At 48.5% G+C, this 24,936-nt stretch overlaps 9 protein-coding genes across 9 annotated transcripts; 4 read left to right on the top strand and 5 right to left on the bottom strand.

Annotated features, from left to right (window-relative positions):
- Window positions 1-1,643: 1,643 nt before the first annotated feature.
- Window positions 1,644-2,054, bottom strand: N7446_005793 (uncharacterized protein; the record flags this gene model as incomplete). Its single annotated transcript, XM_058514541.1, has 1 exon — window positions 1,644-2,054. The coding sequence occupies one exon, from the start codon at window positions 2,052-2,054 to the stop codon at window positions 1,644-1,646; it is 411 nt and encodes a 136-aa protein (XP_058371719.1).
- Window positions 2,055-2,904: 850 nt separating this feature from the next.
- N7446_005792 (uncharacterized protein) lies at window positions 2,905-3,967 on the top strand (the record flags this gene model as incomplete). Its single annotated transcript, XM_058514540.1, has 2 exons — window positions 2,905-3,521; window positions 3,580-3,967. 2 exons carry the CDS (start codon window positions 2,905-2,907, stop codon window positions 3,965-3,967), a joined length of 1,005 nt encoding a protein of 334 aa, XP_058371718.1.
- A 1,705-nt stretch (window positions 3,968-5,672) lies between these two features.
- Window positions 5,673-7,626, bottom strand: N7446_005791 (sugar porter family MFS transporter; the record flags this gene model as incomplete). Its single annotated transcript, XM_058514539.1, has 7 exons — window positions 5,673-5,985; window positions 6,040-6,176; window positions 6,226-6,986; window positions 7,042-7,272; window positions 7,321-7,427; window positions 7,482-7,499; window positions 7,553-7,626. The coding sequence occupies 7 exons, from the start codon at window positions 7,624-7,626 to the stop codon at window positions 5,673-5,675; spliced, it is 1,641 nt and encodes a 546-aa protein (XP_058371717.1).
- Window positions 7,627-11,148: 3,522 nt separating this feature from the next.
- On the top strand, window positions 11,149-12,257 carry N7446_005790 (uncharacterized protein). The gene is made up of 3 exons (XM_058514538.1): window positions 11,149-11,394; window positions 11,451-11,584; window positions 11,648-12,257. The coding sequence occupies exons 1-3, from the start codon at window positions 11,275-11,277 to the stop codon at window positions 12,057-12,059; spliced, it is 666 nt and encodes a 221-aa protein (XP_058371716.1). The 5' UTR covers window positions 11,149-11,274; the 3' UTR covers window positions 12,060-12,257.
- A 1,248-nt stretch (window positions 12,258-13,505) lies between these two features.
- N7446_005789 (uncharacterized protein) lies at window positions 13,506-15,827 on the bottom strand (the record flags this gene model as incomplete). The annotated part of the gene is made up of 14 exons (XM_058514537.1): window positions 13,506-13,675; window positions 13,731-13,802; window positions 13,883-13,959; window positions 14,015-14,075; window positions 14,130-14,206; window positions 14,262-14,412; window positions 14,467-14,674; window positions 14,733-14,831; window positions 14,883-15,144; window positions 15,202-15,270; window positions 15,336-15,404; window positions 15,470-15,574; window positions 15,638-15,709; window positions 15,766-15,827. 14 exons carry the CDS (start codon window positions 15,825-15,827, stop codon window positions 13,506-13,508), a joined length of 1,554 nt encoding a protein of 517 aa, XP_058371715.1.
- Window positions 15,828-17,045: 1,218 nt separating this feature from the next.
- On the bottom strand, window positions 17,046-17,773 carry N7446_005788 (DUF846 domain-containing protein; the record flags this gene model as incomplete). The annotated part of the gene is made up of 4 exons (XM_058514536.1): window positions 17,046-17,194; window positions 17,247-17,533; window positions 17,589-17,634; window positions 17,686-17,773. The coding sequence occupies 4 exons, from the start codon at window positions 17,771-17,773 to the stop codon at window positions 17,046-17,048; spliced, it is 570 nt and encodes a 189-aa protein (XP_058371714.1).
- Window positions 17,774-18,376: 603 nt separating this feature from the next.
- On the top strand, window positions 18,377-19,498 carry N7446_005787 (HpcH/HpaI aldolase/citrate lyase family protein; the record flags this gene model as incomplete). Its single annotated transcript, XM_058514535.1, has 3 exons — window positions 18,377-18,416; window positions 18,490-18,710; window positions 18,794-19,498. The coding sequence occupies 3 exons, from the start codon at window positions 18,377-18,379 to the stop codon at window positions 19,496-19,498; spliced, it is 966 nt and encodes a 321-aa protein (XP_058371713.1).
- Window positions 19,499-19,864: 366 nt separating this feature from the next.
- Window positions 19,865-22,176, bottom strand: N7446_005786 (CCCH zinc finger and SMR domain protein; the record flags this gene model as incomplete). The annotated part of the gene is made up of 3 exons (XM_058514534.1): window positions 19,865-20,420; window positions 20,472-21,200; window positions 21,248-22,176. 3 exons carry the CDS (start codon window positions 22,174-22,176, stop codon window positions 19,865-19,867), a joined length of 2,214 nt encoding a protein of 737 aa, XP_058371712.1.
- A 972-nt stretch (window positions 22,177-23,148) lies between these two features.
- N7446_005785 (TVP38/TMEM64 family protein) lies at window positions 23,149-24,703 on the top strand (the record flags this gene model as incomplete). The annotated part of the gene is made up of 3 exons (XM_058514533.1): window positions 23,149-23,824; window positions 23,880-24,299; window positions 24,358-24,703. Exons 1-3 carry the CDS (start codon window positions 23,364-23,366, stop codon window positions 24,701-24,703), a joined length of 1,227 nt encoding a protein of 408 aa, XP_058371711.1. The 5' UTR covers window positions 23,149-23,363.
- Between the last annotated feature and the right edge of the window lie 233 nt (window positions 24,704-24,936).

Here is a 24,936-nt window from a genome sequence, read left to right as displayed (position 1 = left end):
CTTTACCGAGGTCATAGATCCCGTAGTCACACGGAAGGGAAAAAAGACATGAAAACCTACCTCCAATCTAGATTTCTCTAGATCTTAACCTCTGTATAACTTCTGACAGAATACAGAATAAATGAAGCGGAGAAAGACTCGCCCGTTTGCGGATCTGATAAAGCCGAGAGGGGAATCTTGGCGCAGAAAAAAACACAGACCTCCGATCGGCACTTCAAGTAGCCGACTCAGTACTATAACCAACCTGCACGTTTTATAGGAATCGCGTGAGTCATAACCCTGAACATCCGAGGAAAGAAACGGATGTTGAACCGTTGAGGGTCGGAAAATCCTGCCGCTTCCCAACGCGAGGTTCACCGAGGATAACCTTATTCTCTCCGTCTTATCCACTTTTTTTCAGCTTTGTCTCATACTTTTTAGTTCTAGACTAACGTTAACTGTATATCTTCATGTTCGGCTTTTCCTCGGAGTTCGTTGCCCCTTGCAGAGATCTTCGCTGTCAGAATGTTACACATGCGACATTTGTGTGGACGACAGTGCGGCAGCAATGTTCCATAGACATAGCATTGGCAGAGTATACACCGATGTCTTTTTTTGTATGCCAAGTTGTTTAGCTTCTTCAACGCTGTCATTTCGATTGCTTGATCGCCGATTTCGGTGATATCACGTGCTTGCATATCAAACCGGGTGTGAAGTAATACAACCAAGTAAAAATGGCAACAATCATATCGACGTAGTTGGTCAAAGTGACAGCCCGGTGTAGGAACAAGTAATTGGCGACTTGTAATTGAATTTTCAACTGCTTGAGCCTCAACAGCATGTCTCTGACTCATAGAATCTCCTCTCTCCGTCTTCTCTTTCTTTTTCTCACTCCTAGGTCCTTTTCGCTTTATAGAACCCAATACACTCCTTTCATGAAGCATTTCTCCCGCTTGTTTCCTCTCGTGTTTAGAAAGATTGACAGAACGATTAAAGCCTATTAAAACCCTCAATAAATTTTTGTATTCGGCGGGAGTCCCTCAGCCTGGTCATCTCTCTGTACTCGCCAGTAAGCACACTAAACGTTTCCAATATTGGTAGCAATGAAGCCCTTGCCAGTGCTGTCCCAAGTCCCTTTACAAGTGCAATTTCGTGGTCACAGTAGGCCAACTTTTCAGGTCCAAATTCGGTGAATGTTGTTGCCATATCAAAGTCAATCCAGACCAGCCTATCAGGATTCTACGAACAAGGTGCCTGTTCCTAGAGTAGATATCTCGATGAAGAACGCCTGCCTTATGTATCTCCTTCAAGCCCTCAATTGCCTAGGGAAAGAGTCTATCGGAGTAGTTCACGCAGTGCGATTTCTCTACACCTAGAAGGTATTCGAGCAATGTCGTGCTTAGTCGGAACATGTCTTGAGCGAAATATTAGAAAGCAGGATAGTAGGCAGCCGAATCTACTCGATCGATGTAGCCGTAAATTTTGGTACGAAGCTGCTCTCACAGGCACCAGAAGCGAGAAGCTTCTCGTATGCGTCGAATTCGCAGCGAAATCGGTTCAGATCACGGCCTTTCTCTGTATATCCTAGGTCGGTCCCGCGCGGTGAGAGGTTGTTTCCTCAAATCCAAAAATGATTTTCTGTCTTTTTCCTCGGGCCGTCGGAACTAGAGGGTCTGGACGGTTTCTCCTTGATTATCTGTAGTGGTTTTCCACGTCGGCAGAGTGTTCCTTCCCAGTTGTGGATCGGTGTGTATAGACGCATTCAAGATGTTCTCACTGATAAGTTGAGGCAGTCGGTTTTCAGGATCCCTCCTTTTCCGATGGAGAGCTTGAGCTTCACTGGATATGAACCTCACTTCCCCGTACTGGCAGGTGATTTGGTTCTGAACCAGTGTGGCGTACTCAATTTGTTTCTGGAAGAGGTATTGATACTCTTGCAGATGCGAGGGGGGTCCCATGCGATCCTCGTCCACGGCCTTTTGGTTGCATGCCGCGATCTCATCAATGAAGCGAAACATAGCGCCATCCATCCTTTCGAGGAAGTGTATTCTCTCGGCTTGGGGATGCGCCCCCATTTGTCGGTCAGTAAAGAATGGCACCTTGTATCTGTCATCCCTGATTTTCTACCGATGTGCGAAGTTCACATCAGCCGTCACTCCTGCCAAGTACAGTGACGGTAAGAGTGAGGCCAACCAACTCTGAGCAGAAGCTCAAAGCAACACTAAAGCTGCCTCAGATGGAGATGAAGCAGGATAATTGAGCGGCCGGATACATTGGGAAGGATACCGGCATTAGGAATGTACCCAGGCAGTGTGGGCCCTTCGCGGGAATAATGACGATTGGTGAAGGCAAGGAGCATAGGCAGAGGAGAGAGGGGATGTCAAACTTGTTTAGCCATCCTACATGTCTATTATGGCGGTGAGGGAAGCCGGCAAACAACTGCGCCCTGTCCGGAGCCGCTGCCGCTGGTCACGGGGACCTCGAGCCCTAAGCCAAGAGCCGCCCTGCTCCCAATATCGTACATTAGCTTAACCCGCACCAATTAAGAAAGCATATCCACAAGTAACTAGCCTAAATAGACCCTAGCTTCTCAGATACCGTATCCGAAGTCGCGGGTACCCCAAAAAAGCGGCTCGAGTCAACGCCAAGGTCTAAAACCTCGTATTGCCAGCAAGTTCGGACCGCCACACAAAATCTCCTCCCAAAAGACCCCCTAAAGGCTCCCCAAATACGAAGAGCCCAGGTGATTTCTCGCATTGACATTTCAATATGTGATTGAGCCGCAGGGGCACGGGAGGGGCGGCGGACATATAAATCCATCCCCACCCTCGATCGGACCGCAAGCAGAAAACAAAGCAGGGATCAATACAGAGAGCCTTGGCAATCAGTACACAACCCAAGACGAGACCGCATCTCAAATCCAAGATGAAGAGCCTCACTCTACCCACCCTGCTCCTGCTCTTCAGCAAATTGAGCACAGCAGCCGACCTCCAAGATGAGCCTCAACTCTTCTCAAATGTCTCTGTCCTCCACCTGGCTTCCGAAAGAATCCTCTCAACTCGAGACCTAGGACTCGGGTCTGACTTGAATATCCTCAACAACCGTGCTTACGAATGCCGCGCCGGCTACAGCGAATGCCCTAACGACACATCAAAATGCTGCAAAACCGGAAAATCATGCTGCAGCGGCACCAACTACTGCGCTGATCCAGGAGAAACCTGTTGCTCAGACTACGGGACCTGTCCTAGCGGATGGAAATGTTGCAGTGGCACTGGCTGCGCGCCGACGGACGGAGAATGCTGTACCGGGGGCTATTATTGTCGGGCTGGGAAGCAATGTCGGATTTGGAAAGGTGTTCATGTTTGTTGTCCCTCTACTGGTTGTGTTGGTGAGTTTGATACTGGCGATGATGTGGGCACTGTTGGGGGCTCTGAGGCTACGGAGACGGAGACTGAGACGGCGACTGTTACGAGTGCTTATACGACGGCTGCGCCTACGGTTACGTATCTTGATTATGATTATTATTATACGACTGTCTACTGGTATGTTTGGCTGGGGAGTTGGGGGTGATTGGGGAGCGGTTTTCTGACTTTTTTATAGGACGTATTGGTTCTATTTCTGGACTTCTATCTCGCCTTACACTGTCCGGACGGTTACTTCGACTACCACGACTACCTATACTATCTGGTCGGTGTATATGACAGATAGTGATGAGGCGACTGCCTCACTGTCGTCGAGGTCTGCAAGATATACCTTCTCTGCACCGTATTCGGCTACTTCTTTGAAGAGTTCGTCGGAGCCTGTCACTCTGTCAACGGCTGATGCTACCCCGAGTGCCACGTCCATTAGTTCAGGTGGCAATAGTGGATCTGGCTCGGGTGTGACATCTGCGTTCGGTGGTTCTGCGGCTAGTGTGAGTGTTAGTGCCACTGGAGTCATGGCTGCTGTCCTGGCTGCTGCTATTGGCGGGTTGGCTTTTGGACTGTGAATTACTTCGAGGGGAATGTATGTGTGTCAGTGGTCGATGAGGGCAGACGGGGTTTTTGTTTTGATACCGTTGATCTATGTATTTCCTAACTTTGAAATACAAACACAGTTGTAATTGTTCCCGTGTCTGTATATGCTCGAAAGAGTAAAGTAACCAGCCCCATTTATAGATCGATGATAACCGACGTCAACATATATACGCACTTATTTATCTGCCAAAAATAGAAAAGAACAAAATAAGCCCCTCGTTAAAAGTCTTCTTCCAATACCTCTATCTGTCCCTTACTTTCCTAAGCCCTAGGTACTCCACTAGTCCGTATGTTTCTACTAAATGTGAAAAGAAAATCAAAATTAGGGAAAATAGTACCATACCAAAGAGATCTTCTTACCCTTTTTGAAAAAGGTATGAGCATGGAATGAGGATAAGTTCAAGAATTCTAGACCCCTTACACTAATCCTGATAAGGTATCTGTGATAGTCTCGATCTCACTTAGGGCTGAATCGACCATGCCTGCTTTCTCGATTATGATTTGAACATACCGATCTCTATCCACAGATCAACGCGAAAGTAAGACAAGTTCACACATCAGCAACGATGTTGCAAATCCGCGTTTCGTAACAAATACCGAGAGCGATGGATAGGCATTTGATTTCGTGTCTTGCAGAACTGCTGTGCATGTAGGTGGCCACATTGGAAGCAGGATTTAGGTTCGGCCACAATGAAGCTCCTCAGAATTATTGTCCTCTCTGTCGCTTCCGCTCTGGCTGTGAAAGTCGGGCCCGGGCAGCTGCCACAACAACATCGACTGCAATAAAAATTGCATACGGACGCTAGTCCGTCAGCCAGCTCCAGGGTGACGTCGCGTGCGATACAAACACAAACGATACGCAATACTACAGAGCGTCTTGCTTCATCCCACGCTGGGCAGTCGGCGATGATGGCAGGCCAAAAAAGGTGCAGCCTTCGTTTGACGTCACTCCCGCCGAAGAAGCATGCAGAAAAATCGGTAGTACTTATTGTGAGAGTTCCTCCTGCCTTTTCAAGGGCGAAGTGACTGCGGAAGATGATGTGCGGAACAAGTGGAATGCTGTCTGTTTCCCGTATTGGGCGGAATTAATCCCCCAATTCCAGTCGTGACCCACCGCAGCCCAGGCAACAGGCCCCATGTGCGAGGAGGACATCGAATTTCGGGAGGTTAGCGCCTAACGGTCCACGATTGCAATTGACAAGGGGATATGGTCGGTCTTGGTCTCACTTTGTCTGTTTATATTGATCTTGTTGAATCATGGAAACTGGGTTATTGAAACAGTACTATGCCTCTTATCATATAGTATGAAATGGGCCTAGGAATGACCATCTCTTTCTAAAGAGACCTCTGGTGTACAGTAGCAACTTCTGGTATTATGCAGTAAATCTACAACTCGAGTACCTCTCTATTCGCCTCAGAAATGACGATTGTTCTTCTGTATATATGGGCATAGGAATGGGGTATAAAATAACAAATCATAAACGTAAAGGCCAACTATATCACCACAAGTGGTTAGCCATTTATCCTGGAGGATAGTAGTCCCAAACTACGTCCTCAGTGTGGCGCGTATTAGCAGGAGCAGGTTCCAGACCGACGAGACCAGCAACATGAAATGATGAATCACAAGACATGTATTCAAAAATGTATTCAAAAATGTATTCAAAAATGTTGGAAAGCTCAGTTACTATCAGATGAGCTATTTTTCAGGTGCTCAAGATGATTACCCTTTCCAGTCTCGAGATCAGCCCCAGCTGTGAGCTTGCTCTGTTGCTTCTCGGAAACATAGCTGGCACGGCGAAGATGCTCCTCGGTGTCCTGGTAGTTGATAAGAAGCTCGCCATTCTTTCCGTAGCGGTGGGGCTCGTTGCGCGCAACAGAGACGACGTCGAAGATACTGGATGTCTTGTGGAAGATTGTGTCCATTTCTTCCAGAGATCGGTAGGCTGTCTCTGGGTAGAAGAAGTATACAACGGGGAAGATGAAGGCATTGCTAATAATATTGATTAGTTACGGAGACTGATTGTCTGTTGCATGAAAGGCTTACATGGCTGCAAAAATGATGTAGGTCTTGTACTTGATCGAGTCGAATGCAACAGGTGTGATCATGACAACCAAGAAGTTGAAGATCCAGTTGCCCGAAGTTGCCAGCGCGTTGGCAGGGGCACGGATACGCAGAGGAACCTGTAATTGTTAGAAAATATATCACAATTACAAAAGGTAGAAGCCTTACAATCTCAGCAGGATATAGCCAAGTCATTCCCAACCAACCGAAGGCGAAGAAAGTGTTAAAAACGAACAAGAACACCGCAGCCGCAATACCAGGCTTGCTATCGCCCTCAAAGCTGGTGGTAATAGCCAAAACGATCATTGAAATCGACATACCAGCGGCACCGATCAACATCAACGGTCGACGACCGACCTTCTCAATAATGAAAATGGGAATCAGAGATGCCAGGAAGTACTCAGTTCCGTTACAGGCGGCTAGGATACGCGACGTCAAACCATCCATTCCAATGGATTCATAGATTGTAGCAGCGTAGTATGTGATCAGGTTGATACCAGAAATCTGCTGGAACATCTGGTTGACGTATGCCAGGACGACACGGTGCAGGTGACGGTTTTCATCCATTGTGAGCAAATCGCGCATGCTGACGCCCGAGGCTTCTAGCACGGCATCCTTGATGGCGGCAAATTCTGAGAGCACGTAGGGGTCGCTTTCTTCCTCATCGAGGATGACGGCGAGGACTTCCAAGGCTTCCTCTTCGCGGCCCTTGAGGATTAACCAACGGGGTGATTCGGGTAGAGGAAGCACGAAGAAAAGGATGATCAGCGCGAAGACATTTTGGAAGGCAATTGGGAAACGCCATGCAACTGAGCTGGGGTCGAGGAAAGAGAATCCAAGGTCGATCCAGTAACTGATTGTGATTCCACCGGCAATTAGGGCACCTTCTAGCATGACTAGCTGACCGCGGTGGTGGGACTTGGAGCATTCTATTGAGTATAAGCCTTGCCTTCTGTTATATAGTCAATAGTTTTGAATACTTACCAGATTGCCAGGTAGGAACCGTAGATGTGTTCATGCCATTGCCAATACCAGTTACGATACGACCAACGATGAGATGTGGTAGCGAGTAGGCACATGCTTGCAGGGTAGCGCCAATGACCATAATGATGGAGCCGGTGAAGATAGTCTTGCGACGACCGAGGTAATTCCCGATCCAGATACAGAAGATTGCACCGAAGAAACAACCCAAATTGTATGAAGCAACGGCGATTCCTAAAAAGTTAGTACATAATTGTAGATTTCTGATGATAAGTCAGGTACCTTGTGTAGTGGAGTTGCTACTCGTTGACGAACTGGATTTGGTAGTGTCGATTTCGGGAAAAGTCGTAATAAATGAGTTCAGGGTCAGTAGACCTCCCATGACACCCCTGTGAGATGTGAGTAAATGGACAAGGGTGTTTATACTATGAGTTATAACGTACTGGTCATATCCGAAAAGTCTGTAGATTGGAGTTAGTAGATATTGTATCTTATAGAGATGGGTTCAACATACAAGAAATCAAGACCGGCAATCACACTGATCATGATATTGAGGTTTGTCCCTCGAAGTCCAAAGTATGGCTTCATGATGGCGGTCTAGATATCGGTGAACCTTGTAGGATGGATGTATAGTTAAAGTCAAGATGTATGTATAGTCCAATCTGGCACCAGTCCAGATACAAGCGAGTCCGGGTATAGCAGACCAAGACCGAAGAGTGGCTTTCGTAGCTAAGAAAAGAAAGAAGATCAAACACACTCCAGCCTGGGAGATGACTTGAGTTTATGAATCCCAGAGCCAGCCTGGAGGGTCCACGGGCATGAGCAGGCTTTGGAACGCAAATCGGAGTCCAGAGCGAGCCAATTGCAAGGTCACATTGGCTCTATGTTGACCGGATCGGGAGAAAGAGGCACTGTACCCCTCATTGGGGCCGAGGCGAGACAGGGCAAAGTATCAAATTGGCGTCTACGGGTCCACCGAGTGAACAAATCGGCTTCAGTTGTGAAGATATTCGAGGCCGGTCCCCTTGTGGTATCGGTAAGGGGTGGTACAGTGATACGGTATTAAGCCTAATGATTCAATCACTGCCCATTCTAGCATGGGAAACTGTTTCCGTCGAACATCAAGAAGTGTATGACGACTACGTGGTTCGCGTGGTACTGCCATGCGAGGAATTGGCCGAAATCTGGAGAACCCCAGGCACCCCAGAGCCCCCATTTGTTTCTCCGAGGATGGAACTACAGCCCCGTACATGCCCACAGTACTCACTAACCACCAAGGAGACGAGACAGTTAGGTCCCTGACGTATATGCAAAACCTATAAATGACCAATACTAAATTATATCTTGACTTTGCTTGGACTTTTGCCAAGCTCGACAGGGATAAATCTGACGAACCACAGCGTCGGGTTCTAGGAATGACGATTTCCCTCGAAGGAGCGGGCGTAAAGCCTTTTCCCGGGTTCCTGGCGCTATAACCCGCGTATGATCTCGGGATGAGCGGAATTCCGAAAACCTGCTTGCGTTGAAGGGGACGGACTATGTGAACTGAGATAGGCCTCGCCGATTGCGAATGGGCCGACGGCCTCCTATGACGTCATGTACTATGTATGCACTGTAGTGCAGTATTAGCATAGAACGACGGACTCTCAAAGCACTAAGATGTTCAAATCAGAATATTCCAAGCTATTTTGATTTCGTCCTAAGCTAGAATAGCGGTTATGTTATAGACCTCTGTAGTGAACAAAGGGCAAGTTGTTACTTTTCACAGCTTGTTACTTTCACGGCTTGTTATTTCCACAGCTTGTTACTTTCGCAGTCTCTTTTCAAACATAGTAGGTAGAGCCATATATGATTGTCCCAGCAGGGAAAATTCAACTCGGCCTGTACCGAACGGTCACCCCGGGCTCCCCGGTTCTCACTCGGGATGCCCAATCCGGCAGTGCGGTTTTCAACTACGACTCTGTATTTTACGTGATGCTACCCACTTATGTACGAGCTATGTATTTTTGCCGGAATATTTCCATTTTGAACAGATGAAAATCACAAGACTACTATTATTTAATGGAAACATGTTGGTCGGCAGTATATGGAGTACACTACCGCGCGAATGCATACCCGATCGGGGCGCTGCGATTTGTGGAGACAGTTTAGTTATGCTGTGGCCTGGTCTATATTGAATTGTGTTTCTGCTACAAACAAATATATATATTAATCTTTGAGACTACAGTATCTTCATGTTCATGAAACATGTGCCTTGACTGTGGTTGCACATATTTAACCGATTCCGTGACAGGGGCCCTTTACTTATCATTGCATTTCCTCTTCCCCTTTCCGAATTAATTCGACTCCATAGCAACTACTCTAGACCACATCTATCCCCAAAAATATCAAAGAATCATCAGACTACCTAGGTACATATATCCAGGTAGGCCGGATTCGGACAATAGAGACATACCAGTAAAAACACGGTAAATACATCCTCAGGTACTACACTACTAAAATAATCCAACATGCTCACAATCAGATAAACTATTAAGTCATGATAGCCAATGAATACATCTGGACACATAAGGATATCGACTCCCACGTCTCAGATGAGCTTGTGTTGTATCCTGAGGACTGTTCGCGCCTGTTGCCCTGTCTGAAGCGCCCGGATCGGACAAAAGCCCTTCGACGACATAGGTACCGTCTTCAACCTCGTAGTCCAGTTTGTAGAAGTAGTTGGCCATTTGCTTGGCCAAAGAAAGCTCTTCCTCGTGTAGCGTGGCCGTGTTTATGGCAGAGTCTCAGCAAATGTGTCAGAAGGAGGTTTTATCATTTGCGCTCGCCCATGTTCCTTACCTACTAGGAAACTCACTGCTTGATCGGATCTTTTAAATCTAAAGGCTCCTAGCTCGACAGGCCATGGTCATATCTCTCGCTGGCAGAAAGCTGGCCCCAGTGAGATCAATTGCTTCCCAAGTGGCTCTCTCGATAGCTGCAGTACGAGACTGTGTCTGATGGAGCTTTCATCTAGAATATCGGTTTCTAGATGGCTTCTTCATAGTCAGTTCATTTGATGGCTGGGACTGCGGTCATCATCTGTGACAAGGCCAAGCGAATGTGATGAGAGTTGCGAGAGTCAGTGGGGTCTGAAGAGTCCCAGTTCTCATATGCATCAGGTGCATCTAATGGACTAGATGGGTCGGATGCACCGGAGGGATCAGAGGTAAAGAAGCTATTCACTACTCAACGGTACCCTGTAAACCGGCTTCGGCTGAACCTTGTCGGAATGCCGAATATTATTGGAATGGCTCTCCAGGGGTAGACAAGAGTAGATGTGGTGCCCTTAACACTTATTTTTCTCCGATGTGTATGTAACAGCCAATTCGGATCAATCAATATAGTGGCTTTCTGTTTCTAGTTTTCGCCTCTCGTGTATTTTCGGTGATCTTAATCTTTGGTCTAAACTAAGCAAGGTTTGACTTATCCATGAACGGAAAATGCCTTTTATCTGTCCCCTATATGCTAGCTCTTAACTAGATACCTCGTAATATAGCTTTTGCCATACCCAGATATATAAGGTCACGCCGGCACTCCGATCCCGCTCTGAATCTCTGGAAGGAACTTGAGAGTTATATTATAAACAATCCAGGAGGTGGGAAGCCAGCCACTTAGGATTTTTAAGCCAGATTTTGACAGACTGTTTGCCTCCTAAAAATGAGGCTATCTCACTGATACGGATACCTCGGCATCTTTTTGAACGTCATCCACAATATTGTCTGTTTACTGAAGAAAATCTAATTCGAGTGGAGGCCAAAATGTCTGCTCCGGGGGAGACACCGGACCAATAATCAGGGATCATAAGATGTTCAGTTCGGTTCACGATTTAAAAATGGATGCAAAAGCCGGACTTTGCAGGATCCTTTCTCGGCCCTGGAGGCGTCTAGGTCTTTGTTTTGCCGACACTAAGGGGTCCAAGTTACCAGATCAGGGTTAGCGGTATAACACTTGCCTTCACTAGTCGGTTTGAGTATAATTATTGACCAATAGAAGAAAGGGTTTACCCCAACCGCATTATCCGAAACCGCTTTAGACCGAGAAGATGCTTATGCAGCGTGACCAGGAATCATGAAAGGGTCCCTGGGGTAAATTATTATTTGGGGGCTCTAATTTCCGAGATTCCCCTCCTCTTTTTCTCTACCTTTGTCGCTCCTTTGACCGTGTTGAACCACTTTCGTTAATAAATAATACAACATGCGCGTTCAGTCTTTCGCTCTCCTAGTCGGCGCGACCGCCGCCGTCGCCGCTGAGACCGTCACTCTCTTCCTGCCTGGATTCGACGAGCAGAAAATCGACGGCAAGGTCATTGGCTCTGTATGTACAATTCTAACCCTCACAATAAGCAACACAAACTAATTCGTCCCCTCCAGAGCGGCTCAATGACCAGTTATGCTATCAACTGCGCCCCGGGCACAGAGTCTGACGACTGTGGTCTCCCACCCAACGGCATGACCGTCATCCAGGGCTCCTCGAGCGTCATTCTTTCCTATGACATGTCCTCCATGTGAGTATCCAGCCCTACAAGCAGATCACCGCCCCATAAAATGCTGATCCTTTCCTATCACAGGATCATATCTGAGAACTGCAAGTTCGATTCCTCAACGGCCAGTTGCTCCGCTAGCGTGAACGAGGGCGGACTTACCACTACATGGGCATCTGTTATCCCTATTACCTCAATCCCCGGCGGCGCTCTGATGGCTGTTACTGTCACCGCTACTGAGACCGGTGCTTCCGCTACTACCGGTGCTTCGGTCTCAGCTTCTACTGCCGTTTCTACTGGCTCATCTAGTTTGACTACCTCTGCTTCTACGTCTGGAAGCACCGCTACCGGTACTAACACTGCCGGTTCTTCCGATAGCAGCAGCGCTGCTGCTACCAGCCACTCTGGAACTGGTAATGCCGCTATGCCTATGGTTACTGGCAACGCGCGCTGGGCTGCTGGCGGTGTTGCTGCTGCCTTGGCCCTCGCTGCTATCTGATAAATTGGATATACTTCCGCATTTGGTGCCGCCACTGTTCATGCCGATGTGCCATGTTGATATCTAATTTAGCTTGTATAATATAATATAAAATACACCTGATGATCTTGGTCTGCGTGAATCTGTTCATAATCTATTTCTGGCGATGAGGTATGTAGTTCGGGTTTACATCGCATTAATCCGACCTTGAATGTATGTGCGATAAACACTATCTATCCCCTCTAGATATTTCTTTCGTATTATTGACAGACATTTAGGACTTGCGGTACATGACTCCAGCGCCAGTGTAAGGCCTACGTGGCTACGTAGCCGTCATCCGAAAAAAGGAGGAAGAAGATATCTCTTATTTGTCCGTGGGCTTTGGCGCACGTGACGCCAAGACCGACCACGGTGAGCGAGCGGCCGTTTCTGGCCTCCCATTCACCGTGTCATTCTTAATTGTAGTACAGTATTACGGAAAGACATTTTTCCTTATTTAATTCCTAGTCAAGATATACCTTTATGTCTAACCACCTATACATGTGTCGTTCTAGGTCCTAAGGGTCTAATATAGTTCGCGTACGATCAACGATATACCTTATCTTAGCGTAGAAACGCTTCTACAGACTAATGCTAACCTCGCTCTACATTCTCCCGTATACTTTATAATCAGTGCTACTTAGGGCTCACTTGCATCTAAAGCCTTCAACTAATCTCTTGGCGCAAAGAATTATGAATTAGTTTATTAGCACTAAACTGTGGATAGATACGAGGTATGATTAGCTTATGATCTATATGCTTTAGATACTAATAATGTGATAGAGCTAAGAGATCTTTTCGTCCCTCCAATCTTCTCGATAAGAAGGCAGTTTAGTTGCCTCCTATGGAGTGTGCTAGATCTACCGGACGAAATGCACACACCAGTCTACCCGAGATACTTCTCCACTATCTAGCAGACATTATGAACCGCTTTACTGTCTACGATGGAAAACAACATATTAGAAAGCGTTTGGTTGAATTTGGCACTTTCCACTGAAATAACAATGGAAATCACCAGAGACATTATCAAGATCAGCCCATTTCATGCACGGCCACATCGTCAGTCCAGAGACATGTGAAGACCCTTTGTCAGCCCAGAAGAGCATTAAGAGCCTGGGATCACTTCCTCTTTTCGAGTCCGTCAGTCATGCGTGCACAGCGATATCCCCCGATAAATGGCATTGGCACAAATTTCAAAAATCAGAAAATCAAAGAGAAGCAACAATTAAAGGTAGAAGTTGATAAAGAGCATGGCACCATGTATGACGCTCCACGTTTCACCATCTTGGATACCGTGAGGCAGTCCGAAAAGGTCAACAACCGGAAGTCTCACATGGCGCGGAAGAAAAGGGACGAAGCTAAAGAATATGTTGTGGTTGCTTTGATGACAGTCTCCAGGTCCCTGTTCTTGTTGAATTGTGTGGTTTTCTACCAGCCGTCATCCGCGGCTTGAGGAGACTCGGCATTGTGGCCAGAGAAATCGGCGCTCTCGTCAGCAAAGCTGCCACGAAGTGGAGTCCCGGAGGGCGAGTGGTGAGCATAATCATCCTCTCCAGAGTCCTTGGGTGGCTGGGTGCAGCGGCGGTTGGTGTGTCCCACTGAGGTATCATTAGCTGGATCCAATAATCATAATCATACGTATGATTGACTGACTCTCTCCACAGTTATTGCACTGAACCTTGGACCAGTCCTTAGGCTGGTCACAGTCACGAGAGAAGTGGCCCACTAAAAATGGGGATTGTCAGTTCTGCTAACATGGAATCACGACCGGGAGGCTGGAGAGTTTCCAGCTCGGTCTAACTCACCCTGTTCACAGTTGCGGCAAGTGATAGTCGACGGGTCGCGAGGTTCGCTACATTCACGCGCCATGTGGTCCTCCGAACTGTATACAAGTTACAATCAACTTCTTCCTGATCTGTGACGAGCCGAATACTTACCCGCAGTTGCGACAGGTGCGAGGGCCTCCACCAGTAGGGCAGTCCTTTGCAAAGTGGCCAACTTGACCAACTCCGTTAGCGTCTCCGACAATATATCAGAAGCAGGTTCCCATACCTTCGTTGCACTTGCGGCATTCAACGGTTGCAGCAGATTGAGGCTCGGGGCAGTCAGCTGCCTGGTGGTCTCCAGCACTTCAGCAAGTCAGCATTTTCACTTTCAAGCTTTTTGGAAACAGAAGTGACATACCCGCAATTGCGACATCCATGTTTGTGCTTGCGCTTCTGAGGGCAGTCACGGACACGATGTCCAACCTCCTCGCAGTTGTTGCACTTGATTTCGACACGTTCTGGGTTCTCATTGCGCTCCGCTTTGCAGTTTTTGGCAATGTGGCCCAATTCTAAAATGCACAGTTAGCAGATCTTCGACCCCTGAAGCAAGAGCCAGAACTTACCATCGCAGTTGTTGCACTTGGGAATCTTGCGTTCGTAGGGCAATCCAGCGTTCCCAAGACGTTCGATATTTTCTTCGGGGGTCTCAGGCCAGCGGTCACGAAGGCGACCACGCGAAGCCTTGGGGCTATAGTAAAAGCCCACCTGGAACTCACGGTCCAGAACACCCTGGAGGTCTATCAGGCTCATGACAACGTCGACTTCGGCTTGCTATGATTGAAAACATGTGAGTCATTGATAGTTAGGGCACGTGAAGCAATTCACATACCAAAGCAATGATGAAGATGTTGAAGTCATCCTCACGCATCTTGTTCTCAATATCGAGGAAAGTGGCATCGGGAACAGCCTTGGAATAAACCTTGAGAGCCTGAAGTGGGATGAGCCAAAGTCAGTCATTGCCGAGCGTGGCCTCACTCACGTCGCGGAAGTCCTCAAGATCCTTTTCATCGCTAGCAGTCTTCATGCGAGCCCAGGCCTCCTCAGGAAGCAAGTCGGCAACGAGGTTCAAGTCAAACTTGCGGTTGGATTTGCAATCAATTGTCTTGTGACCTTCGAGGCAGCAATTCTTGCAAACATCGGGTAGACGATCAGGGCACTCAGCCGCAGGGTGGCCCTCCTTCTCGCAAATACGGCAAGTACCAGTGAAGACACGAGGGTTGGGGCAGTCGGCCTTGGAGTGTCTGTGCAAATCAGCGTGATCAGCATACTGAAGATCAGAATACTCGAAAGCAACTCACCCTTCTTCGCCGCAGTTGAAGCAAGCTCCCATCGCCTTACGGGGTTCGGGGCACTCGGCCTTGCCATGGCTGAATATTGTGACGATCGCCATGTTAGCAGTGAGACATGGACATGGAAATTAACTGCAACATACCCTTCTTCGCCGCAGTTGAAGCAAGCTCCCATGCCCTTGCGGGGCTCGGGACAATCGGCCTTGTTGTGGCTAAAGGGTAAGGGTCATAATGTTAGCATAATGAGATATGTACATGGAAGTCAACAACGACATACCCTTCCTGACCACAGTTGAAGCAGGCGCGGTTCTCGCCTTGGTCGCCATAATTATTGAAATCACCACCGAAGGCGTTGCCCTGGCTGGAGTTGCGCTGATAGGTGCTGCAAGTAGAGATTTGCTCGTTAGACATCACAGTGGGATATCAAGACAGCAGGACAACTTACTTTGCACCTTTGGATCTCAGAGGGGTGCCGTCGCTGGGGCACTGGCGAGTCATATGGCCCGACTCGCCACAGCTTGTCGGAGTGAGTGACTGATATCCTCAGAATTCTTCCGAAGACAGAGAACTTACTTGCCACAGGCAAAGGTATCATCGCCGGCTTCAGGCGGGCAGCCATCATCCCAGCCAGACATGATGGATGGTTGCTATCTTCGAGTCAGTCAGGGTGTTGTGGTTGACCGGAGGGAGAGAAGAGTGTGAAGTGGCAGGCAGGGAAGAAAGAAAAAGACGGGCAGAGTGATCATAAAATGTCCATATTTCACCGAGATCACGGCAAGAGACGTGAGCAAGCGCTGCGTTCTGAATGGCACTTACCGAAGTTGATTCTGAAACGAAGATTGAAGGAACAGGCTAAGAAAATAACCCGGGAGGGGAAGAGAGAAGGAAGAAGAAGGAAGTGAAAAGCAGAGGAGAAATAGAAATGACAAGAAGCAGGAGGCAGGAGGAAGGAGTGGTCAACCTGCCTGAACAGGCAACTTCCGGGCAGCCTCATTTTCGAACACAACAACTCGTCAAGTTGCTAAACTTTCCTAGTTGGATACTGGCAATAGCTGCACGATAGTGAGATACTTCATATATTCCTAAAGTTCATCTATCCTTCGCCTACTTTCGAATATAACAACTCGTCAATTTACTAGACTCCCTAGTTAATACCGAGAATAGCTGTTCGATAGTGAGCTCTATATATTCCTGAAGTTCATCAATCAATCAATCAAAGTTCTATTAACCTGTTAGAACTAACTAGCATCGTAATGGCTATGCAGGCACTTCTTTCAAATGAAGCAAGAACTCGTAATCCGTACCTGATCATGCTCCAATGCAAAGCCAAGGCTGATCCTCAAAGAGTGGAAGAACCACACTAAGTCCAGAAACTCAAAAAAACCCGTAAACCCCATAAAGCCCGTAGTACAAATGAAATGCAAAGAATGCGTGGAATGCACCATCCACCTCTCCGTGTCTCACTTCCTCACCTCCGTAAATCTCCTCGGTTCTCATTGCAGTGAAGTTCATCTGTCCTTCATTTTCAAATGTAATAACTCGCCGATTTGCTAGGCTTCTCTACTTGCATACTGACAATAGCTGTTTGACAGTGAGATACTCCATACATTCCTAGAGCTCGGCTGTCCTTCACCTCTTTTCAGGTGTCCAGTGATACCTAGTACTTACGAAACCACAGCCGTCTTCTTTTGTTAGACGTGCGCACTGCAAAATCGTCAAAGCGCGTGACGTTCAGATGTCTTGGGAAAGAATTCATGTATTTCAAATAATGGCCAAGATACTCCATTATAGATACAGCACAAGAGTACATAAGAACCAAAGCATGGATACTCAGTCCAGTCACCCTATCCGCATTACCGGAATAGCCTGCCCAGCAGGCCACCAGCGATGTTGTTGACGATACCACCACCCAGAGCGGAGTTGGCGTAGTTCGAGGCCTGACCAAACTTGTCACAGCGAGAGAAAGCCATAGTGTTGGTGATTGTCAGGATCAAGGCAATAACTAAGCACAGTCAATATCCAGTGCTAATCCATTCGAATATAGTGGAACTCACCAATCAGACTCAGCCAGATCACGCTCACCAGTCTCACGATGGCGAGAATCGCAAGACCCACCCATAGAGCTGGTGTGACGTACAAGCTCAACCAGAAGAAACGCTTATCGGTGGCTGTCACGGTCCGGACATTCGGGTCGGAAGACTCAAAGACCCAGTGCGAGTCGCCAGATGTCGTGTCCACTTCGTTCCACCAGCGGAGACCGACCAGTCGGCGTCCGGCAATGTTCTTGAGGTAGTAGAAGTCCGCGGAGAGAAGGAGAAGCGTGAAGATGAAGACGAGGATACTATATGTCTGTTAGTCGGAGCTGAGGAACGGGTTGTCAGTTGCAGGGTCCTTACAAGTCATCGATGAAGAGGAGACCAAACAGGTACATCATTAGCGCGCCTGTTCCTTCTATTAGTCAAGTGTTTCTTGCAGCTCGAGGGGAGCACAAACCGATCCGAATGCCCAAGAAGACAAGTAGCGTGATCGGGTGGGCACTGAGGCGCCAGTTCAATTCGCCTTGGGGGTTTCCTTGATCCATGTTGTACAAAGTGAAGACTCCAATGCGATTTGGATATCTGCGACCACTACGCTTGCGCTGGCTTGATCCAGGTATGTTGTTGACTGACGATGATCCCTATGTGGACGAAACACGGGTTGGGGCGGTGTCCATGGGCAGAATAATTGGAGATGACGCTGCCCTGCACGTTCCGGTGGATTAGAGTCAATTGAGAGCTAACTTTAGCCTTGGCACATAAGACATGCTAGAGAAATTGCTTGGGATATGGATATCCTTACTATAAGTAATTAAAATAATACTGCGTCTAGTTGCCTATATCCAGAGTTCATATATATCATGGCTTCTCACAGCTATATTGATATCATCATCCGACGCAGCGAACAAGAGAAGCACATTAACGATTGGACACAAGGATTAAAAGTGAGAAACATTCAAATTTAGGAGAAAAAGAAATGCATATAGATCGGCGAAACCCAGCTCCGCGGCTCTACGGATAGCCGAGTCGGCTTCTTTACGGAGATAACCTCATAAATACCTCCACCCCCTCAACATTTCTCTAGACAGAGCATTCACGAGCCCATACTTGGATAATACATACCAGTAAAATTCCCAGGCTACTCAATAATGGCAGCCCGCAACACTCTGCGCCGTTCCCTCCTCTACGGTAAGCTCCCAAGCTATCTCTTCCCCGCATTTGGCAAGCTCCAAAAGAACAGAAGGACTAACTGCTACGCCAGTCCCGGGATCCTCCCAGCGCTTCCTCGACAAGTCGCGCTCCCTCACAGCCGACTGCGTCGCCTATGACCTCGAAGACAGCGTAACTCCACACATGAAAGCAGAAGCCCGCTCACTAGTGCGGAGAGCAATCGACCAAGCGGCACCCACAGGAATCCGCGAACGCGCCGTTCGAATCAATTCCGTGGATAGTGGACTTGCACTGCACGATCTGACAGAAGTCGTACGTCTACAACCCCTTCCCATCCAACCCCCACACACAAGTATGAGTATGAGTATATATATGCTAACAAACCCATCTCATAGCTCCAATCTCCAAACCTCTCAACAATCGTCATCCCAAAAGTAAACTCCGCCTCAGACCTAACTTTCGTCTCAGACGTGATAAACCACATACTATCCCAACAACCCCAAACCGAAACCCCAAGACCCCCAATTTCCCTCCTGGCCCTAGTTGAATCCGCCAAATCTCTAACAAACCTAACCCAAATCTGCGCCGCAACGCCCCTCCTGCAAGGTCTAATCTTCGCCGCAGAAGACTTCGCCCTAGACCTAAGTATAACGCGCACACCATCACTGCGTGAATTCCTCTTCGCGCGCTCAGCAATCGCAACAGCAGCGCGCGCGGCCGAACTCACCTCGACCATCGACCTCGTGTGCACGGCGTTCAAGTCTGAGAGCGGTGATGGGAAGCCGCCTGCTGTGCTTCGGGAGGAATGTCTTGATGGGCGGCGGCTTGGGTTTAATGGGAAGCAATGTATTCATCCTAGTCAGGTGAAGGTTGCGGATGAGGTTTTTGGGCCGGATGCTATTGAGATGGAGTGGGCTGTTAGAGTTGTTGTTGCCGACGAGAAGGCTGCGAAGGCTGGACGGGGCGCTTGGACGCTTGATGGGAAGATGATTGATGTTCCTGTTGCTATGAAGGCTAAGGCTATTGTTAGGAAGGCCGAGGAGTGTGGGGTTAATGTTGTGGAGTTGAGGGCGAAGTGGGAGCATCAAGAGCCTGAGTAGGGTTGAGTGAGTTTGTTCATATATTATGCATGATATACTGTTTTGATATGGCATCGCTGAGCTTAGGATGTGCAAGATTGAGTAGAGAGAACTATCTCGATAAATTGCATTTATTTTCCTTTTTCCCATTGTTGCTGATAGAGGCAAGCTAAAGCGATTTGAGCATGCAATGCTTGACAGAAGTGGCCAGCAAGATACCCGCCAATTCATACTTCCAACTTGTTCTGCCTGCTTGGTTCAGCCATCTAATCAAAGGTTCATTTGAATATCCAGAAAGTTCTTGATTTTGATTAGAGAAAGATTGGTACTGATGGGTATCATGCCGCTTTGACGCATCGAGTCGAATGGCATGCCAGGCCATCGATCTTAAGTTTCTATGTCTTCGCGCTTGAGTAATTGAATCTTGCCCATGGCCAGGGCGGGAGGATCTCCGCCAGCGTTTGCCTCCGATTCTTCCCTGGCAAGATCTTTGGCCAGCGACTTGTCATAGCTGGTGGGATCTATGCCGAGGATGCCTCCGACATAACCGCCTCGTTCACCGGGCACGCTGAATTCCCGGAAGAGGTACCGCCACTCGTTCAGCCATGCTTTGACGGCCTTGCCGATTTTATCTTTGCCGTTCTTTGAATGGTGCCCTGTGCCTGTGATGGCATACACTACTCGAAGACCCTCTCTTGCGTGTTTGAGGAGGATCTTCTCGAGGTATTCGATGGCTTCCTCTGGATGGAGACCATGCAGGTCAACATAAAGTTCCTCGGAAGATCCATCTAGGCCGTTGTGCGTGAGATGCGAGTTGCGCTCTTCGTAAAGCTGCCGTGCAGCCTCTCGATGGCATCTACGCATCGCATCATTCTCTGCCTGGCCTCGTAGCGACAAGGCTTTGGCAGCTCGTGCATCGTTTCTGTTCCATGCTTGGGCAGCGCTAGTAAACGTCAGTTAAGACCCGGGAAAAACAGAATTGGCGAAAGCTCACCTCTGAAGGAACTTGTTTCGCACAGTGCCATGGCGAATTGCCTCTGTTCGGTACTTGATATATTGCTGATTGGCCCGACTCCCTGTCTCAAGCCAGGGGATGTTCTGTGGAGGTAGAATCGACTGAGCTGCGGCGCTGCTCTCACGGCCCTTTGGGTCTTTGCTTCTGTTGCCGGATTTCTTCCCCGGAGCAGGAGAGGGAGTCATTCGAACAACGTCAGCTAAAGATGAAGGAGTGTTTTCTTTGCTCGAGTTAGCCTCGCGGTTGTGGCCTCCTCGCTTGCCATGGTGTTTCTTTCCAGTGTTCTTTGCACTGCCTGCGGCAAGCGTTGGGAAGGCATCTGGGTCGTCTACAGATGGAGCTGCGGGATTCAATTCCCGGTGCTGATGACGGCTATTTGGACGAGAGTTAGGGCGACCAAGGTGAGTTGCGCTTCCAGTTCGTCTACCCATTCCGGGATGTAAGCCTGGAGGAGCATATTTGCTCCCTTGGTAAGCAGAAAGATGGCCAGGGTATCTGCCGATATACTGGTTTGCCCACTGATCACCTGGATCTGAGGGTCCCAGAGGCGGAAATGCATCAGAGCCGCTGTCTACCTGGAATGGTGAGCCATTTAGTGGCGAATTTGGCCGACTGCCATCTGTGACGCTGAGATTGGTGATGAGCGCCGAAGGATCGTGCGAAAAGGGACAGCCGTCACCAGCTAGACAGTTTCCCATGACCCAATACCTAATAATGTTAGTTCAAGAAACAATCATTCTCTCTCCAAAACTTACTTGCACACATGAGTGGTCAAGTCATGACTGAACCGACAATCTGCCCGAAGGCATTGCCCAGTAGACAGCCAGTACTTACAGACCACAGGGCTGCGACTACTACCTACTGGAGTGACTGGACGCACTTGCTCCATCGTCATAGACTTGCCAACCAAGACACGACCGTCATCATGTTGCTTTGCGATTGCTTCAGTCTCCAGATCTTGTGAAAGAGACGCAATGGTGGCCCCGAGATCATAACTGTTGGCTTCCAAGGCCGCTTCGATTTCATCGTTTGATCGCTTGTCGCCCAGCACCGTGCGCAGGATATCATGTGGGCTCATATCGGGCACAAACTCGACCGCAGTGGCACTGAGAGCCCCAGGCGTGCTGATACCACCCGCGGACGACGTCGTGCTGTTGGCATCATCAGCAACTAGCCAGTCGATATTGCTATCGCTCCCGAGATCTCCATAGAAGTCGGAAATCTGACTCTGGTCCGAAAATTCGTAGGCATTTAGATTTGGCGAATGAGGTATGGGCTGCGCAAGAGCAAGCCTGGGTGAGGGTCGCGGGGAGGTAAACGGAGAAACGGTTGAGGAGAGCGGGGGCCGCGCAAATGCCCCGCGCGAGCTTTGCACCCACGAGGTACTCCCGGGGCTTGTTCCGAGGTTTGAATGGGGGGACAACGGTGTCGATGATCGAGCCATCTGCCATGGCGCAGGCGATGAGCGGCGAATCACTGTATGCCGAGGCGGAGGGGATGAGTCTGGCTGGTTGCGGTTCCGATGCCGCCAGAGGATGTCCAATACCGCGTTCTCCAAGGGCGGACCTGACAGTGTTGTGTTTGCGCGCAAGAAGTCCTCCACCTTTTCCACCTGCTCTTCTTCATCTAAATCCAGATCCTGGAGGATTGGGAGACATTTCTCCAGTAGCTCGTCGGAGACCATGGCGTATGTTGTGCTGATGCGAGCCAAGGAGATCGAGCAAGCCGGGACACCAAGCGGGGGAGATCCTGGAGGGGAGGCACAAAGCGCAGTGCGATTCGATGAGCTTATTGACGAAACCGGGATAGAATGTCAGAGGCACAGCCCCATACTCTGATAAGCTGACTTTGTTGTGAAGTTGATAAGGGGGTTATTGGGCTGACGAGTCGCGAAAGGGATATAAGCCGATGTCAGGAATTACATCGCATCGCGACCAACTGATCTCCGAAAGCGATGGAATGGAGTTGGGCGTGAATGTGCAGACGTGGCTGAAATACAAACAAAGGAGGGGGGAAAGTGAGGGCGGAGAAAGGGATCAACACTGGGGATACACCTGAGCTTAGCTCCGTACGTAGGGAGCTTCAACCTCTTCACTAAGCCACGCTATGAACATAAATTATCCCTAATATGATATGTTTATCAAATTAGCAGAAATTAACGTTAATATCTTCATTAGCTGTTAATAAATTCTGCATAGGTGTCATATTGCCACCGTTTCAAGTAGGGACCTAACATAGGTCGATGATAGGACTCAACTTACCCAAGATCATTGAACCTGACCGTATAAACATGTTAGTACTCTGTCGAAGCCCCTGAAAATAACTAAATTGATACAACAGAGCCTACTCTAAGTATTTACGAGCTTACAAATCTGAATCATTATGGATACTGCCAGCAGAAACTATGGACCCTTGAGTTGGAAATTGCTCAGGGAGATCGAACAAAGGAGGCAGTAAGAAAACTAGGAAAGCAACACGGCATAACTTGGTCATGTGGTAATGTTAGAGAGAGACATATGAAAGACAACACAAAATCCAAGGTAAAAACGACACATGTAATCCTGTGGCCTGGGACAGAGCGTAGGGTATTCCTAATTAGGAGGGCGGTAAATATATAGATTGGGCGGTGTGGGGCCTCGGGGATACTTCGAGATGTCGATCAGGGTAAACACCCGAGTCCGACGGATCCGCTTGTAATCTGGACTTGAACTTTCTGCCTTGGCTTTTCCTCCATCTTCTCTTCATGTTCGGTCTCAGTATCAGGGCCTTATAACGCCCTTTTCTTTGTTGGGTCTTCTGGATTGTGCCGATCACCTAGTTCCCCTCCTCGGATTCGATCATCCCGTACCCAGATAATCACCACGCTTCACAATGCCTGCAGACTACCAGTCCACCGTTAGGGCGCTATCTCTGTCACCTTCATCTCCGGATCCTATACCTTCTTCTCCCAGCAGCGATGTTCATCCCCCTTGGAGTCGCGCAGGCAGGCGCAATTCGGGCTGGTCCGATGGTCAGACTAGCACTTGGGGCCAAATTGTCCATCGCGGAACAGAGCTGTATCATCGTATGAACACGATATGGGAAGAAATGACTTTGCCGAAGAAGATTGCCACCGTTATCGCATCCTTGTTCATCGGCGCATCTGGTATCGCCTTCTTGGTGTTATCAGGGAAGCTGTTCGTCTGGCTTGGCTCGGTCGCGGAAGAGTGGGAGAAATCTTGGCTCGCGGCCTTCATTCTATGGCTATGTGTCTTTTTTGTCTCATTCCCGCCGCTCGTGGGTTGGTCTACTTTTGGAACAGCAGCTGGTTTAATCTTTGGTGTATGGAAAGGGTAAGAGACGCTCTTTTCAATGTAGTGAATACAGGCTGACTTGCGATTTCTATAGATGGCTGATCTACGCTTCCGCAACGATTCTCGGATCAACTGTCTCATTTTATGTTTCGCGAACGATTCTCTCTGGATTTGTCAATCGCCTTATGGAACGTGACAAGAGATTTGCCGCGCTGTCCCTGACACTGAAGTATGATGGACTTAAACTCCTTTGCATGATTCGTTTATGTCCACTGCCATATTCAATCTGCAATGGAGCTGTGTCCACATTTCCTACAGTGCAGCCATTGATGTACGGGCTTGCGACGGCAATCATCTCCCCCAAGTTGTTGGTTCCGACGTTCATCGGAAGTCGCATTCGTTTACTCTCTGAGAAGGGCGAGCAGATGAGCGCGGGATCGAAGGCCGTAAATATCTGCAGTATTATCGTAACAGTCAGTATTGGAATATTTACCGGCTGGTACATATACCAAAGGTTTGCACCCATTCATCTGTTATACCCGGGACCCATGCTGACTCTCTTCTCTTTTTAGAACTTTGGCTCGCGCAAAGGAGCTCGAAGCCAAGGAGCGTGAAGAGATTCGAGGATCTCTTGAGGCTGATCATGCAGCCCATCGCCCTCACCACGCTTTCTCTGAGGACCCAGCTGTGAACAAAGCGGCCACTATCCTTGCGCGCGATGAGGAAGAACGCATTGGATTCACCGATGATGACAATGTTGATTTGGTCCTGGGTGACGACAGTGACAGTGATCAACCGGGTTGGAAGAACGCGAACAGGCGGTCATACCACGACGAGTTCACTGATAATGACTCGGATGGATTTGCGGAAGGAGACGGCGAGACTTATGGTCTGCACACTCATGTCCGACCTAGCTGAACATTAGTAAAGAAATAAATGGTATAGAATGAAGCATGTCCGTTGTAAAGTGTGAAGTTGAAGTGCGGCGCCGGACTGAGAAATACGCCCCGCTCCCGAGTCAAGCCAGGGTTTTCTACTCTGTCATCACTGCGCTTCACCAGGTCTCGCGATTCAATTCATACAAGTTGACGTTTATAATACCGTTTGATGGGCTTCGGTCCTTCTCGTTCTCTGGGTAGGGTTTGTGGGAA

Source organism: Penicillium canescens, assembly GCF_028828765.1.
Source record: "Penicillium canescens strain IBT 15451 chromosome Unknown utg000004l_segment0_segment0, whole genome shotgun sequence".
Classification (NCBI taxonomy): Eukaryota; Fungi; Ascomycota; class Eurotiomycetes; order Eurotiales; family Aspergillaceae; genus Penicillium; species Penicillium canescens.
This window is presented reverse-complemented; position numbering and strand designations above follow the sequence as displayed.